The sequence below is a fragment of the Rhinolophus hipposideros genome (assembly GCF_964194185.1).
Source record: "Rhinolophus hipposideros genome assembly, chromosome: 13".
Classification (NCBI taxonomy): domain Eukaryota; kingdom Metazoa; phylum Chordata; class Mammalia; order Chiroptera; family Rhinolophidae; genus Rhinolophus; species Rhinolophus hipposideros.
Window position 1 is genome coordinate 38,353,755 of NC_138059.1, and position 15,427 is coordinate 38,369,181.

At 40.7% G+C, this 15,427-nt stretch overlaps 1 protein-coding gene across 20 annotated transcripts in view; it reads right to left on the reverse strand.

Moving 5' to 3' along the window:
- Positions 1-3,166, reverse strand: part of DPY19L4 (dpy-19 like 4) — a 94,700-nt gene extending 91,534 nt beyond the window's left edge. For 4 of the 20 annotated variants that reach the window (XR_013994756.1, XM_081070543.1, XM_081070555.1 and 1 more), the window contains exon 1: positions 3,030-3,148. Coding sequence is in view for 9 of the 20 variants with exons in the window: in XM_081070543.1 (XP_080926669.1) it covers positions 3,030-3,048 (19 nt within the window). In the remaining 11 variants the exon portion in view is untranslated. Of the gene's footprint in view, positions 1-3,029 lie in introns of all 20 variants that reach the window. The other 16 variants (XR_013994757.1, XM_081070554.1, XM_081070553.1 and 13 more) reach the window with 11 other exon arrangements.
- Positions 3,167-15,427: the final 12,261 nt, after the last annotated feature.

Below are 15,427 nucleotides of genomic sequence, written 5' to 3' on the forward strand. Positions count from 1 at the left end.
GTCTCTAAAACGGATTTTTTGACTGTCACCAAGTAACAAATCTGATTGGGTGCAAATTTCACCTCATTTCCTTTATATTGATTTTATAACTTCAAAATTGATAAACAAAGCCAAGAATCTCTAGATGGCTAAGTAACAAAGGCCAAAGCAGTGGACAAACTAGATTATTAATTCTGATAGGAAAGCTCGAGGATAGAATTCAAGTTTCCTTTCATTATTTTACATTTTAGCATTGCAAAGAAAAAGTCAATCTAAATGAAAATGATAATATAGCTACAAAAACAACCTGATATTTCTGGTCCAGTGACCTTCTTCATGAGATAGTACGGCTACCAATAGGCTTGCAAATGTACATCCAGGCTATACATAGCAATTTCCAAGTGAAGTGTTATTACTACTTTACTCAAGGTTGTCACTTTGCTCTAACATTTCTTTCAGGAAGCATAAATATAAAAACCCTGATCCTGTATAGCATCAAGAAAGACATTTTTTGGAATGTGAGATTCCTAAAGAGTAGTTACTTACAGAAAAAGTGAGACAATGAAGAGGATCCAGGTGAGCATGAATGATAAGTAAAAAGGGATATAGAAAACATGTGGATACAAGTAAATTAGACTAGTCTAATTTTAATACAGTGAATACAAGATATGTGTTTTGAGAAAAAAGTATCGAGTGCCAAATAAATGTAAAACACTCAGAAAAATGCTTAGCACACAGACTTGCTTGCTATAAGTATCATTACTAGCATTATTATAATAAAAGATAATTTTTTTACTCATTCATTGTTGACTATTATATCCCAGCACCTACCACAGTAGGCATCCAAATAGTTATGGAATTTAAAAACATGTTGAATAAAATTATATTTTAAATAACTGCAATCTATTATTTGTCTTATATAAGATGTACTTAATTACTTTGGAATATCTGTAATTCTACAACCAAAAATCATTTTTCATTTTACATTACATAAGTAAATTTCACAAAATAGTGTGGTCTTTTTAACTGGTTCTACATCGTCTCTATTTAATTAGCTGTAACTATAATCTCCTAAAACAATTTCTCATTTTGGATGATGTATAACATTAAAGACTTTAGTACCACAGTATTAATTTTTTCATGCTTTAACTTAAGCATGAAAATGCTCATGGAAACATACAAACTAGCTTATCAGCCTATCCCCATAGATTTACAATTAGAAAAGGAAAAAACTATCAAAAAATATTTTAAATAATATACTGCAACCAAGATAAAACAAAGGCAATAAATGGAATTACATTCTTCCTTAAAAACTATAGTGACCCAGCAATCCCTCTCCTGGGTATCTACCCCAAAAATTTGAAAACAGTTATACATAAAAACATGTGTGCACCAATGTTCATTGCAGCTTTGTTTACAGTGGCCAAGACACGGAAACAACCAAAATGTCCTTCGATAGATGAATGGATAAAGAAGTTGTGGTACATATACACAATGGAATACTATTAGGTGGTAAGAAAAGATGATATAGGAACATTTGTGACAACATGGTTGGATCTTGAGAGCATAATGCTAAGCGAAATAAGTCAGACAGAAAAAGCAGAGAACCCTATGATTTCACTGATATGTGGTATATAAACCAAAAACAACAAAAGAACAAGACAAACAAATGAGAAACAAAAACTCATAGACACAGACAATAGTTTAGTGGTTACCAGAGGGTTAGGGGGGTGGGGGGAGGGAGATGAGGTTAAGGGGGATCAAATATATGGTGATGGAAGGAGAACTGACTCTGGGTGGTGAACACACAAAGGGATTTATAGATGATGTAATACAGAATTGTACACCTGAAATCTATGTAATTTCACTAACAAATGTCACCGCCATAAATTTAAAAAACCACACTATAGTTTTGTTTTTGAAGCTGTTTTTAGGTTGAATGTCTTAAATTTAATCAGTTTTAACACTTTGAAAACTCAAGGAAGAGAAGACAAATATGAAGCCAGTGAGAATAAGGGCAGGAAAGCAAGTCAGAGAACAGCAAACACTTCTTCAATTAACTTTTAAAAAAATCGCTTTCCACTGAATTCTTGATACGCCATCCTTGCACTCTTGGTTCACTAAGACAAATCTAAACAGATCACATTCACAACCCCCCTCAATAGGGTAAAAAGTCATATTTTCCACCAAAATGAGAACTGCTCAGTCAAGTGACACCATCATATGTATCTGCTCCTGAAATTAGTACAGGTATCATGAAGTTATTATGCCATGAATGTTTCCAGTCGTAGCTGTTACTGGCTAAGTTCCTCCCAACTCCCCATTTTTCTCTCATACCTATCATTTTCTATTACTAAATACTGCTGAATGAAATAATTTTCTTGGCATTGGCCCTGCGGGTGTACGGAAAACTTTCTCCAGCCCATTCACTCTCACCCTCAAAGCACTCCTGGCCTCCTAATTCTCCACAACTACTTACAGTCCTTCGCCCTATCTTCCTCTACCACTTATAAGTGAACTTGACCTTCTCTTCTGCTTGTTCCCTTCCCAAATCACCTTACCACGTTTATCCCAAATCCCTGCCTCTTTTTGTACCCTTGGCATACGGCTCCTCTCAGCTGGTAACTTTGCATTTGTCAGTATCCATGGCCCTCTTAAGAGAGCACTCAACGAAGGTCATCTGGTTAAACAACTATCTCTTTCAAACATGCAATCAGTACCTAAACCTGCATCTTCTAAACCAAGCTTTATCCGTCACCACATGAATTATCTGCTCACAACGCTCCCTCTCAATCACTCCCCCACAATTTTTGCTCTTCCTACCCTATTCCTAACTTTAAGCTCCACCTTTGTTCCCAGTTCTGCCGACAAAACTTCCGGCCATTCACTCGGCTCCTTCTGAATTTCCTCACAAACATCCCCATGCTGGCCAGTTCTTTAACGCCTGCCCGCCCCACACGGCCGCCCGGGTCCAGGCCTCCGGACCCTTCGCGCCACGCCACTCTATCCCGAAACGTCGGGAGACAGCGAGCTGGACCCCGGGTCGTTACCTTCTTCCTCCGCCATCATTTCCGCGAAGGCCGGGAGTCTCCCGCCCTCAGAGCCGCGGAAGCCTTTGACCTCCAAAGGCCCGTTCCTGGTCGCCGCACCCCCACTTCCTGACCCGCCCCCCTCCGGTGTCGCCGCCGACCGCGTCCCCTCAGGCGGCCCCGGAAGCAAAGAGCGGAGAGTGGCGGAAGAATTTGGGTGGTGCTCCTGGGCCTGCGCCCGCAGGAAAGTGACTCGACGCCAGGGCGACGCTCACAGCCAGCGCTCCAGGTCAGGCTCCTCCCGGGAGAAGGAGGCTGCTGGCCCCGTGACACCACCTCCTCTCTCACCGTCCTTACCGAAAGGTGCCGAGCCCGAGCATGTTTTTCCCGCGACTTTTGTGGTTCGATTTATGGAGTTAGAGAATACCATCAGCTATATCTTCCAGATCCAGCCCCATCCCCGTCCTATTTTAGGGAAAGAAAACTGAGGTCCAGCGGGGTGTGAATCATAAATCTGGACAAAGCCAGAACTGAAACCCAGGCCTAGGGTCTCCTGTCAAGGCCTGCATTCTCGGGGATTTCAGAGTTAGGCAGAACACTACGCGCTTGGGTTTAGTAGCCGCTTGACCATTACAAGAAAGAAGCTTATACTTGAAGCTTAGTGTTTTTAACCACCCAAACTGGTTTTATAGATGTAATCAACAAATACATTTGCATTTCATGATTTTATTTTTAAAAACAGTAATACTATGCTCTATGCAGGGGGCAGGATGCATTTAGATATTCCACAGCTGTGGGACATAACTTTTAACTTGGTATACTGTTTCTCTTCACTTTTATTATATCTGACGTTCTCTAACAAATACCAGGAGAACCTAGAAGTAAATTTAGGAACTGACAAAGTGCTCATTTTAAAGCAAGAGAAAAAAGCGTAAGAACTCACCGAAGTCATGGGGTAAGTATGGATGTCCCATTCTTAGCAGACAGCAAGATTCTCCTAATAGCAGCTTTGTCAAGTTAGGATATTTGGGGAGCAGCTATCAGTTTTCAGTACTGTGCTAAACAGTTCCAAGAACTCTTTATGCCTTTAGTTGCCTGTAAATTTGTAATGCTGTCAACACTGGACCAAAAGGTAGAAACGGCAGGTACCAATGGACCAGAAAAGACCTATGTCAAAGTAGAGAGAACAGAATCATGGACCTTGAAAACTGCAAGATGTGGCAGGTTCCATGGACATGGGCAGCAGATACCGGAGTGTCCTGTTTATCAGATAAGCACACTGCAAGGGGTCCACCTCGTGGGAAAACAATACAATGGCCACTGAGGATCACTGTTTTCCAAGTCAAAGGTCTTGAGGTGATGTCCATTGCTCATACTTCCTTCATGATCACCTCAAGGTGACTGATGGACTTACTTGTAAATTTGCCTGCTCTATACAGTAGTGGATAGAAGAAATAGCTTCTTAAAGTGAAATGGAAATATGAAAGAAAACATAATTATTCAGGGGGCTGGCCCCATGGCTCAGGCAGTTGGAGCTCCATGCCCCTAACACCGAAGACTGCCTGTTCGATTCCCACATGGGCCAGTGGGCTCTCAACCACAAGGTTGCCGATTTGACTCCTCGACTCCCACAAGGGATGGTGGGCTCTGTCCCCTGCAACTAAGATTGAACACGGCACCTTGAGCTGAGCTGCCGCTGAGCTCCAGGATGGCTGTTGGTAGGAGCACATCCTCTCAACCAGAAGGTTGCCAGTTCGAGTCCTGCAAGGGATGGTGGGCTGCGCCCCCTGCAATTACGATTGAAAGGGCAGCAACTTGACTTGGAAAAAATCCTGGAAGTACACACTGTTCCCCAATAAAGTCCTGTTAAAAAAAAAAGAATTATTCAATCTTTAGATAGAAATCAGTGGAATCATGATTGTGTTCCCTAGTAGAAACGTTCTTCCCTTAACCCCTAAAAGCTCTACATAAGAATAATGAGACTGGATCAGTCTATCCCCAAACCTCTGTAATTTTGTTATGAGAGAAATAGGCCATTTTTGATTCAAAATATATACTTCATCCAAAAAGACAGAATCTAAACTGCTCAAGATGTTACCATGCAGCAGGCATTATAGCTGACTTTTTAGTAGGTCATTCCATAATCCCATAAGATCAGCTGCTTCCAGATGGTAATGCACAGAGCTAGTGGATACATGGTCCTAAGCTATCTTCCTATGATAACTTGATTATTTTACCACTGCAAGCCATAGCCTTCCAGTTTCCAGTACAAATTTTGAAGGGTCATTTTATTACCCTTTGCCATACCTTCATTAATCCTCAAATGGTATTTTATTTACAATCTACTCTCAGAGAACAATATGTTTCTGCTACTTTGAGGACTCCCATATGCAATTGATATTTTTAGGAAGTCGTGAAATGTTCTTTAAGAAGTTAAGTCTTTAGGAATGTAGATTAGCAGGCCCTTGTGGAAAGCTGGGTAAGAAATAAAGCTTGGAATAAGGCAGTAGGAATAAAAATGTTCAGAGAATGTATTCAAAAGATGCTGGAGGTAAGAATCTACAGGGTCTCATGACAAGTTGGATGTGATAAATGAGTTGATGATTTCCGAGGTTTCTATCTTTTAAACAAAAAAATTATTGGGGGACAATTGTTAGTGAAATTACATAGATTTCAGGTGTACAATTCTGTATTACATCATCTATAAATCCGATTGTGTGTTCACCACCCAGAGTCAGTTCTCCTTCCATCACCATATATTTGATCCCCCTTAACCTCATCTTCCAACCCCCAACCCCCTAACCCTCTGGTAACCACTAAACTGAAGTTTCTATCTTGAAATTAATCATGTGCTTCCTCTGAGCCACAACGCACTGCCAGGATATGAGAATATAAAACAAAAGCCCCTGAGGATTTACCTACTTTAAAGCAAAACAATACAGGCAAAACTGTTTCAAAATCATTTTTTCTGTCACATGCTCTATCTTAACAGTAACAGATTAGTGTAAAATGTTTGTATAGTTCAGCTTTTCTATTAAAGATAAGAAATGTTGTTTCATCTTTATTACGTAAGAATAATCTTAGTTATCCATTGGTGAACAACATCTTTATATTATTTTCAGATATCCTTTGTGAAGTCTGAACCAAATGTGATTTGTCTTTGAAAACATGATGCCATAACCACCATTATATTCTGGCTTGTGTTTTGGGCATGTTTTATCCCATTCTTTCAACTCTTTGAAAACACATTGTAGACAAGTATTTTGAGAACTGACTTAAAAGTTGTTGATAATAGTAAATATTAACTGTGGATGTGACCTAGAGGACCAACATGATAAACTGTATATTTATTTCATGCTATATTTATATTTATTTCACGCTGTATATTTATATCCTTTGATTTGAGGCTGTTTTGTCTCAGTTCGTTCCTATTTCTAATTGTGACTATGGATTAACGTTTTGGGTTTTTTCCCTATACCTTTTCTGTAAAAGGGATAAAGTGTATATTGTCAGTTGCTCCCACAGTTGTTTTCTCAAGTAGGCGTCATTTTGTTCCTCATCGTTTGAAGCTTTGCTTCAGTGCCACCTGAATACATTTGCCCTAGTATCACTCATCAAAAGGGGCTTCCTTTTCATGGAATGAGAGAGCTATAATCATACAAACCAACAGAGTCAAAACGGGACTATATAATCTACTCAGGTGGGATACATTAAACAGTGTGTATTCTATTTAAATGTTTTGGATTGGGCATAATAGACATTATAGGACATTTTCTTAAGAAGTTTTTCTAGAATTAAGATTCCTCTAGGAAAAAATTTTTTACCAAATTGCTTATGTGAAATAATACTCATAAATAGATGAAAGCATTATTTGTACTAAGTGGCCTATTATGAGATTTTCCCAGGCAAAGCTTCTATTTTAGTAGACATAGTTTACTTTGTACCAAGAATCCTTCCTCTTTTCCTTGAATAAAGCCCGCTAAATATTTGTGAAATTCAGTTAAATTGAATTACATTACAGTTGCCAGATAAAACATAAGACATTTTAGTGTAATATGTCCCATGCAATATTTGGGCCATACTTATACTAAAAATTGTTATCTGAAATTGCCATTTAACTGAATATCTTGTTTCAGGTTTGGTTTAGTGTTTCATTTGTTTTTCCTAACTCTATCAACTCTCTTTATGGATTGAGACTGCCCTAGTGGAAGCCACCTAGCACCAATTACTCTCAGGCCTTCTGGGCACATGTAAATAACAGATTGAATTTTTCTTATGACAGGGAAGGCAGTTAGATAGCAAGTGGACTCTGAGTGCCTCAACTGCATTAATTCAGAAAAGAATCTGCCATTCTTAAAGCCCTAACACATAAAATTGCTTATGCTGTTTTCCCACCCTACAAAGGGCTCAGGCTAGACCTGGATGGGCATAATGCAGTCCTGGAGCTGCCACTGAACCCCTCAGTCAGTCAACCAGAGCCAGTGCAGATGGTTTACCAGGCATATCTAGACCTGCTGTGGTGAGAGGACTAATCACACTAACAAAATTATAGGTGTCTCAAAACCAAAAGAGCACAATGATTTGGGGGGAAAATGTTTCCCACCAAAATTGTGCCTTATCATAACAATTTATGTAAAAAAAATGTATTTTTTAAAAATGTAATATAAATTGTTTAAAAAGCAATTTATATGTAAGGGAAATTGCTATGACTTTTTTTCTTTTTAAATACAATAAAAAAATTAAAAAATATTTTAAGTGGTACAAAATAAAAATAATTTTTGCTATTTACCAACATATAAATTTATAAAAATTCTTAAAACTGTACAGAATCACATGAGTTTTCACCTTCAGGAACACATATACTTTTTTCAACAAATATTTATTGCATATATTGCAAGCACTGCGTAGTCACTAAGAAAACAATGGGCAAGAAGATACACACTGCCATGATGGGAGTTACAATATGGGGAGCTGATTACAAGGAGATCTTACTGAGTCTAGTGAGTCAGGAAAGGCCTTCTGAAAAATATTTCTGAGTAGCAGTTAGTGAAGAGAGCAATAACAAAAACAAAATGGTGTTTCACGCAAAAGAAACACAGATTAAAGTACATCACTCCTGCAAAGAACTAGAAAAAGTACAACAAAGTGTAGAGCATGAAGGGAAATGTGCCTTGAAACAAGTTCAAGATGTAGGTAGGTCATAGATTATCATGTAGTCAGACGTGTGTGGATTTTTTCATATACCAAACGGGGACCTTTAATAAAAAGATTTTAAGGAGACAACCAAAATGGTGTAATAGGTAAATGCTGTGCTACAACCACATCAAAATTACAACAAATCTACAAAACAACCATTACTGAGAATCGCCTAAAATCAAGCTAAACTGAAGTCTTTCAACTAAGGACACACAGAAGAAGCCACCTGCAGACTGGTAGGAATGGCAGAGACGTGGAACAGGCTGGTCCCACACCTGTGTGTGACCATTAAATATTGGGAGGGATATTTCGGCTGTCGGGGTCCCCTCCACCTCCAGAGGAGTGAGAGATCCCAGCCGCACCCCAGTCCAGGGTTCCAGTGCCGGAGAGAGAAGCCCCATGATTTCTGGTTGTGAAAACCAGTGGAGATTGTGACTGGGTGAGACTGAGAGTGGCTGCTCTGAAAGGGACCATGTGAGCACTTACCCACCAACGGAATCACTCACTCTGAGCTCCAGTGCTGGGGCACCAGCTGGAAAGATGGCAGGGACATGGGGGGGGGGGAACTGAGTTGTCTGTCTTGGGATGGGGGCTGGAGAAGCAGCATTCTCCTAGACAGGGGAGCTGGTACAGGCCATTGTTTCTTTGCTGAGCCCTCCCCCTTCCCCATGTGAGGATGCAGGCGGCTGCCATATCTGAGTCTCCACCATTCGTTTGCCACACCCTGGCGATTCGAGACCCTGCCCTGCTCAACTTTTGGGCACACCCAGGTCTCTTCCAGTGGCTCTTTTGTGCAGATCACCTGCTTTAGCTCATGCTGCAGACTTTCCTAGGGTCTCTCAAAGGTTCGCGGAACCCATACAAGCAGCACCTGGATTGAGCGTGTCCTGTACGTCTGGCTGAGCAGCCCTAAGCAGGCACGAGCGACAGCCGGCTTTGGTTCATGGCTTGCTTGGTCTCTCAAGGTGCTTCCAAATATAGCACAGGCAGCAGCCATCTGCGGATTTGTTTGTGGTTCCTCCTGGGTGGCCCCAGGTGGGATAAGGGCTGTGGCTGAACTTGACAGTGGATCCCCTCTAAGGTGGTGGGGCTATAGCCACCAGTGGCCAGCTTCAAAATGAGCTGCAGCATTACCCAGCCGCCTCCAAGTACCACACACCCAAGGAGCGGATTGGGCAGGCACCAAAGTACTGCTGAGGCAGATCCTGCTTGGTAGGGTTAGCCCCTGCACAACAACTCTTCCACTGTAGTCAAGGCCAGTCCTCACAACCAGTAAACCCAAAGGTCAGTCCCTCCTATTGATGTGCAATTATCAACCAAGGCTACAAGAGGATGGCACATACAACCCACACAAGGGACACACCTGGAGTGTGTGGCTCTGGCAATCAGAAAAACTGTGCCACTGAACCCCCCACAACATACCTACATAAGGCCACTATACTAACACTGGAAAACATAGCAGTCCCACCTAATACACAGAAACAAACAGAGGGAGGCAGCCAAAATGGGGAGACAAAGAAACATGTCTCAAATAGAAGAATAGAATGAAGCTTCAGAAAAGAACTAAGCAAAATGGAGATAAGCAATCTATCAGATGCAGAGTTCAAAACACTGGTTATAAGAATGTTCACTGGTCTCAGAAAGAACTTCAACAGAGAAATAGGAAGCATAAAAATGGAGATGGAAACCATGAAAAAGAACCAGTCATAAATAAAAGATACAATAACGGAAATGAAGAATATATTACAGGGAATCAACAGTAGATTAGATGAAGCAGACGTTCCAACCAGTGATGTAGAAGATAAGGTAGAAGAAAACACCAAACCAGAACAGGAAAAAAAAAATCCAAAAAATTGAGGAGAATTTAAGGGACCTCTAAGACAATATCAATCGTACCAACATTTGCATTATAGGGGTACCAGAAGGAAAAGAGAGAGAGCAAGGAATTGAAAACCTATTTGAAGAAATAATGACAAAAAACTTCCCTAACCTGGTGAAGGAAATAGATATACAAGCCCAGGTAGCACAGAGAGTCCCAAACAAGATAAATCCAAAGAGGACGACACCAAGACACATCATAATTAAAACACAAAAGGTTAAAGACAAAGAGAATCTTGAAAGCAGCAAGAGAAAAGCAGTTAGTTACTTACAAGGGAACCCCAATAAGATTGTCAGTTAGTTACCTACAAGGGAGCTCCCATTAGACTGGCAGCTGATTTCTCAACAGAAACTTTGCAGGCAAGAAGGGAGTGGCAGGAAATATTCCAAGTGATAAAAAGCAACCACATACAACCAAGATTACCCAGCAAAGCTATCACTTAGAATTGAAGGACAGATAAGGAGCTTCCCAGACAAGAAAAAGCTAAAGGAGTTCATTACCATCAAACAAGCATCACAAGGAATCTTACAGGGATTTCTTTAAGATGACAGGGGTGTTGAGGATGGGTGAAAGGGGGAGGGATTAAGAAATACAAACTGATTCCACTCCTAGGCATCTACCCGGAGAAATCCAAAACTCCAATTCAAAAATCAGTATGCACTCCTATGTTTATTGCAGCATTTTACACAATAGCCAAGATATGGAAACAACCGAAATGCCCATCGGTAGATGACTGGATTCAGAAGCTGTGGTACATTTATACAATGGAGTATTACGCAGCCATAAAGAAGAAAGAAATCTTATCATTTGCAACAACATGGATGGATCTAGAGAACATTATGTTAAGTGAAATAAGTCAGAAAGAGAAAGACAAGTACCATATGATCTCACTTATATGCGGAATCTAAAGAAAAGAATAGGTGAATGAACTAATCAGAGACAGTTTTGAAAACACAAAGAAAAAACCAAGAGTTGTTAGATGGGCGGGGGCGGGAAGGGGTTGGGGATAAGGGGAAAGGTGAAGGGATTGGGAGGCGGCTGGTGGCTGCAAGATGGTCTCAGGGTTTTCTGGAAATTAATCTGGGGAACTTATTCATAATGTTGTAGGGGTTTTGTTGGGTATCCGATGGGCATGCGTCCTATTTGGGAGACCACCTCAGGGATGGTGTGGATGCCTGATCGTGGCGTTGTGCACCAGAGGCTAAACATTAATGAATGCCAACTATAATTTTATGTGTGTGATGTGATGGCTGGGCGTGAGGTCGGAGGGATGGTGGGTGGGGGGAGGGGTTTCACAGTGTGAGGGATGTAGATGGTGGGCGTCTAAGTATTACCTTGTCTTGTACACCTGAAACTAATAAAAAAAAAAAAAAAAGAAATACAAACTGGTTGTTCCACAGTAGTCATGGGGATGTAGGGTATAGCATAAGGAATATAGTCAGTAACACTGTAATAACTAGGTATGGTGCCAGATAGGTACTAGATCTATCAGGGTGATAGATGGGAATGGGGTTGGGGGCAGGGTGAAAAAGGTGAAGGAATTAAGAAATACAAATTGGTAGTTAATACAGTATGGAAGCAGGAGCCACACGATCCGCAACCTGCTGTCCACTTCTCTCTGCAACAACGTTGTCAAGATCATGTAAGGTGCAGATGAGCACTACACTTATCAGGGGAATCAGTTCATATACTGTGTAGATGCCTGACCAATGTGCTATACAACTGAAGCTGAAGTAGAATAATATTGAATGCCAACTATAACTAAATACATAGGCATATATAGTCATAGGATGTGGAGTACATCATAGGGAAGATAGTCAATGGTATTATAATAGCTACATATATGTCAGAAAAGTAGTAGCTTGGGGGGTGGAGTATCATGATACGAGGGGTTTAAATGTCTAGTATGTTGCTGTGTGCACCTGAAACTAATAAAAAATTAAAAAAAAACTTTAAGAACACAAACGCTATGTTATCACACATACAATAATGAGGTCGGGAGGAAATTTTTGCAGGTGATGGATGTTTGTGACATTGTGGTGAGGATTTTACTGGTGTGTACTTATCTCCAAACTTATCAAGTTGTATATACATAAATATAGGAAATTTTCATATCTCAATCATACTTCAATAAAGGAGTTAAAAAGAAAACATGTAAAATGAGGTCTGTGTTTTTAACTTAACTGTTCTTTTAAAATAAGCATTCTAGGAATAGAGGAAAGCAGAATTTGATGCAAGGAGTCCAATATTGAGGCAAAAAACTGATGAGATGCTGGTGACTAGGATGGTGAGTAGAGGAAATTAAGCATGAGTTTCTAATTTTAACACCTGATGGTATATGATTCTGAGGCCAGAGCCTCAGAAAGCAGTTTCCAGGCTCTCGGCCTCACATAGAAAGGTGCTGGCTCAGGTAGTAAATGGCCATCAACTGTGATTGGATGACCATCAGCTGTGACTAGTTGGCCGTCAGCTGTAACCAGTGAGCCATTGGCCACTAATAACTGCCTTGGCTACGCTAGCAGACAATGGGGGCTAGCAAGAAAATGGTGGCTGAGCCTGCAAGTGGTGCAGTGAGGATTGTGAACAGTGTGGCTCTTCTTGTGTCTCCAACCCAGCCACCAGTGAGAATATAGTGATATGACTCCCCTACTTATGGCTCCGTGGGTGTTTCTTTTTGGCCTCACCATATCCTGCGTTCTTATGTGGGGAGCGGGACCAGAGACCCTGCAGAAGACCCTGCATGACAATGATACTGGTTCCTAAAGTAACGAGAATGCAAAGAATAGCAGGGTTTTAGACACAGGAAGGTAAATTCTATTTTAAGTATGTTGACTTTGAAGTGCCTGGGGAGAAGTCCAAATGGAAATATCTGTTACACTGTTGGGTATAAATGTCCATAGCTCTGCAGAGGAGTGTGGAAGTAAATGAATGAGTTTGCCCAGACAAAGAATTGATGGAAAAGGCAGCTGAGGAAGGAACCATGAGAAACACTGTCAGGTATGGAAGGATGAATCACAAAGGAGGCTGAGAATCAAAACACGCTGAGAATTCCACATTTTTAAAAATGTGCTTTTTAGTGTTTAACTCTATCAAATGGGTTTTAATTATAAAACACTGGCTCAAATTTTAGTAACAGCGGCTTTATTACCCACTGTCATGCAGGGTGTCATGTGGGGTCTCAGCTCCCACTCCCCACAGAAGAACGCAGGACATGGTGAGGCCAAAAAGGAACACCCACGGAGCCAGATAGGGGAGTCATATCACTATATTCTTGCTGGCGGCTGAGCTGGAGACACAGGAAGCAGGAGCCATCGGATCCACAACCTGCCGTCTACTTCTCTCTGCAAACCAACCTCACTTGCTAGCTGCAATCTGCTGTGCTAACTGCAATCCGCTCTTACTAGCTCAGCCACCATCTTCTTGCTAGCCCCCATTTGCTGCTAGTGTAGCCACAGCAGTTACATTAGTGCCCAGTGGCTCACTGGTTACAGCTGATGGCCATCCAATCACAGTTGATGGCCATTTACTACCTGAGCCAGCATCTTTCCACTTGAGGCCGAGAGCCTGGAAACTACACTCCTGGCTCTGTCCCCACACCCATTTATCAACATTCACTTTTAGAACAGCAACATATGCAGCTACTAAATAATTCAGCTGCTGAAGTAATGGCATGCTGGCAATAAAGTAAAAAGGCAGACCAAAGGAACACTATGAAGCCCTACTGTGTGACACTATAAACAATTATATTTGGGCAATGCTAGGAAAAGAGGCGGAACAGATAAAGGAGCAACTATGAGACTATTAATCACATTAACCAGTTTTCAAATCTTTATTTTCCAGATCCCTTCATTTACTTTCTATGCAACCGTGAGCAGGTTTTATTAAACTACAGCTCAGTTTCCTAGTCTATAAAATAGTTAGTAGTACCTACTAATTATTTAGTAACCTATAACCTAGTAACAGGTTATAATGAAAATCATTTAACAAAATGCTTATTATTGTTGGGCTTTTATGTTCTCAGTTTTGTTATAGCTTCCCAAGTAATGATTATCAGCTTGGCCCCAAATATCCTTCCATCTTCTACTTTTAGGAATTGCACTAATCTATACTGAAATAAGAACATTTGCCCTTTAATATAGGTCTAAGCAAGGGGGAAGTCATGTAGTTTGCTTCTGAACCTTTCTTCCCTAGTAAGTCCACACCTTGGGAACTGGCCTTCAAGATCTCAACAGAAAGATCTCAACAGAAAGGAGGCAGCAAAAATGTAGAAAAACAATTTTCTCCCTACGGAACTCAGGACTCTTACTCCCCAATTTTATCCTGGTATCCTTGTGGCCCTCAAAGTTTAGATCATCTTCTGTCTGGTCCGTATTTCTTCATATTAGCGCATGGACCAGAGAATGGATTAAAGCAGTTGTATTGATTTAACCTTAAACTGAAGACGTCCATAAGCAATATTCCACCAGTTCAGTCCTATTCTTTTCCTCTTCTCATTAAGAGCATCACCTCCTACAGGGGCTCAATTTTAAACTTGACCCAAAGAACTTGCTTTAAAATAATACAACAGTGGGGAAAAGAGGCACGATTGGCCTGGGATTTGTAACTGTTGAAACTGATAGAGAGTACATGGTATTCATTATTCCATCTACTTTTGTGTATGTTAAAGAAAAATTGTTTTCAGAGCTGGAGAAAGCAACAATAAAAATTGTGTAATCAACTACAATACCTAAGAAATTTATCTTGAAGGTCTTTTATATATTCCAGTCCTCTTTACTCCCATTCTCTTTTCCTTCCCTATCACCCTTACTGCCTAGTTTTCTTTTCTGCCATGAGAAGAGCAGCTACACAAGGTACTTTCAGGGAGCTAAATAGGAAAACCAGTTTAGCCTAGGCAACTTTGTTTTTGGTGAAGGCAGGGAAGAGCCTGGGCAACATTAAATGCCTGCCAGAGACATCAAAGGAAAGAGGAACATGGGTCAGAAGCTCAGCTTGTCTAGAGGTCTCTGCCACCTCCTTGCAGATGATGGCACAGACCCAAAGTTGAAGTACAAATCATTTTTGTAAATGACACAGACAAGGACTGGGACTGAGAAACTTTCCCAGATGAACTGAACTTCATTCAGTGAATGCTTAACATGGTCAAACTGAGTGAACAGAAATATGCTAGATAAACAAGAAATGCAAGTATATACTTCCAGTCTTTGCGGTTATAAAATTTAGAATTGACACACTTGAGCTCTATAACAAGATTATATATGTTAAGTGACAGTGACAATGTATATAGCTCTGAAATGGTAAGTCAGTCAAGACTTAACTGTGGTCCTAATGAATGGGTAGTATTTGG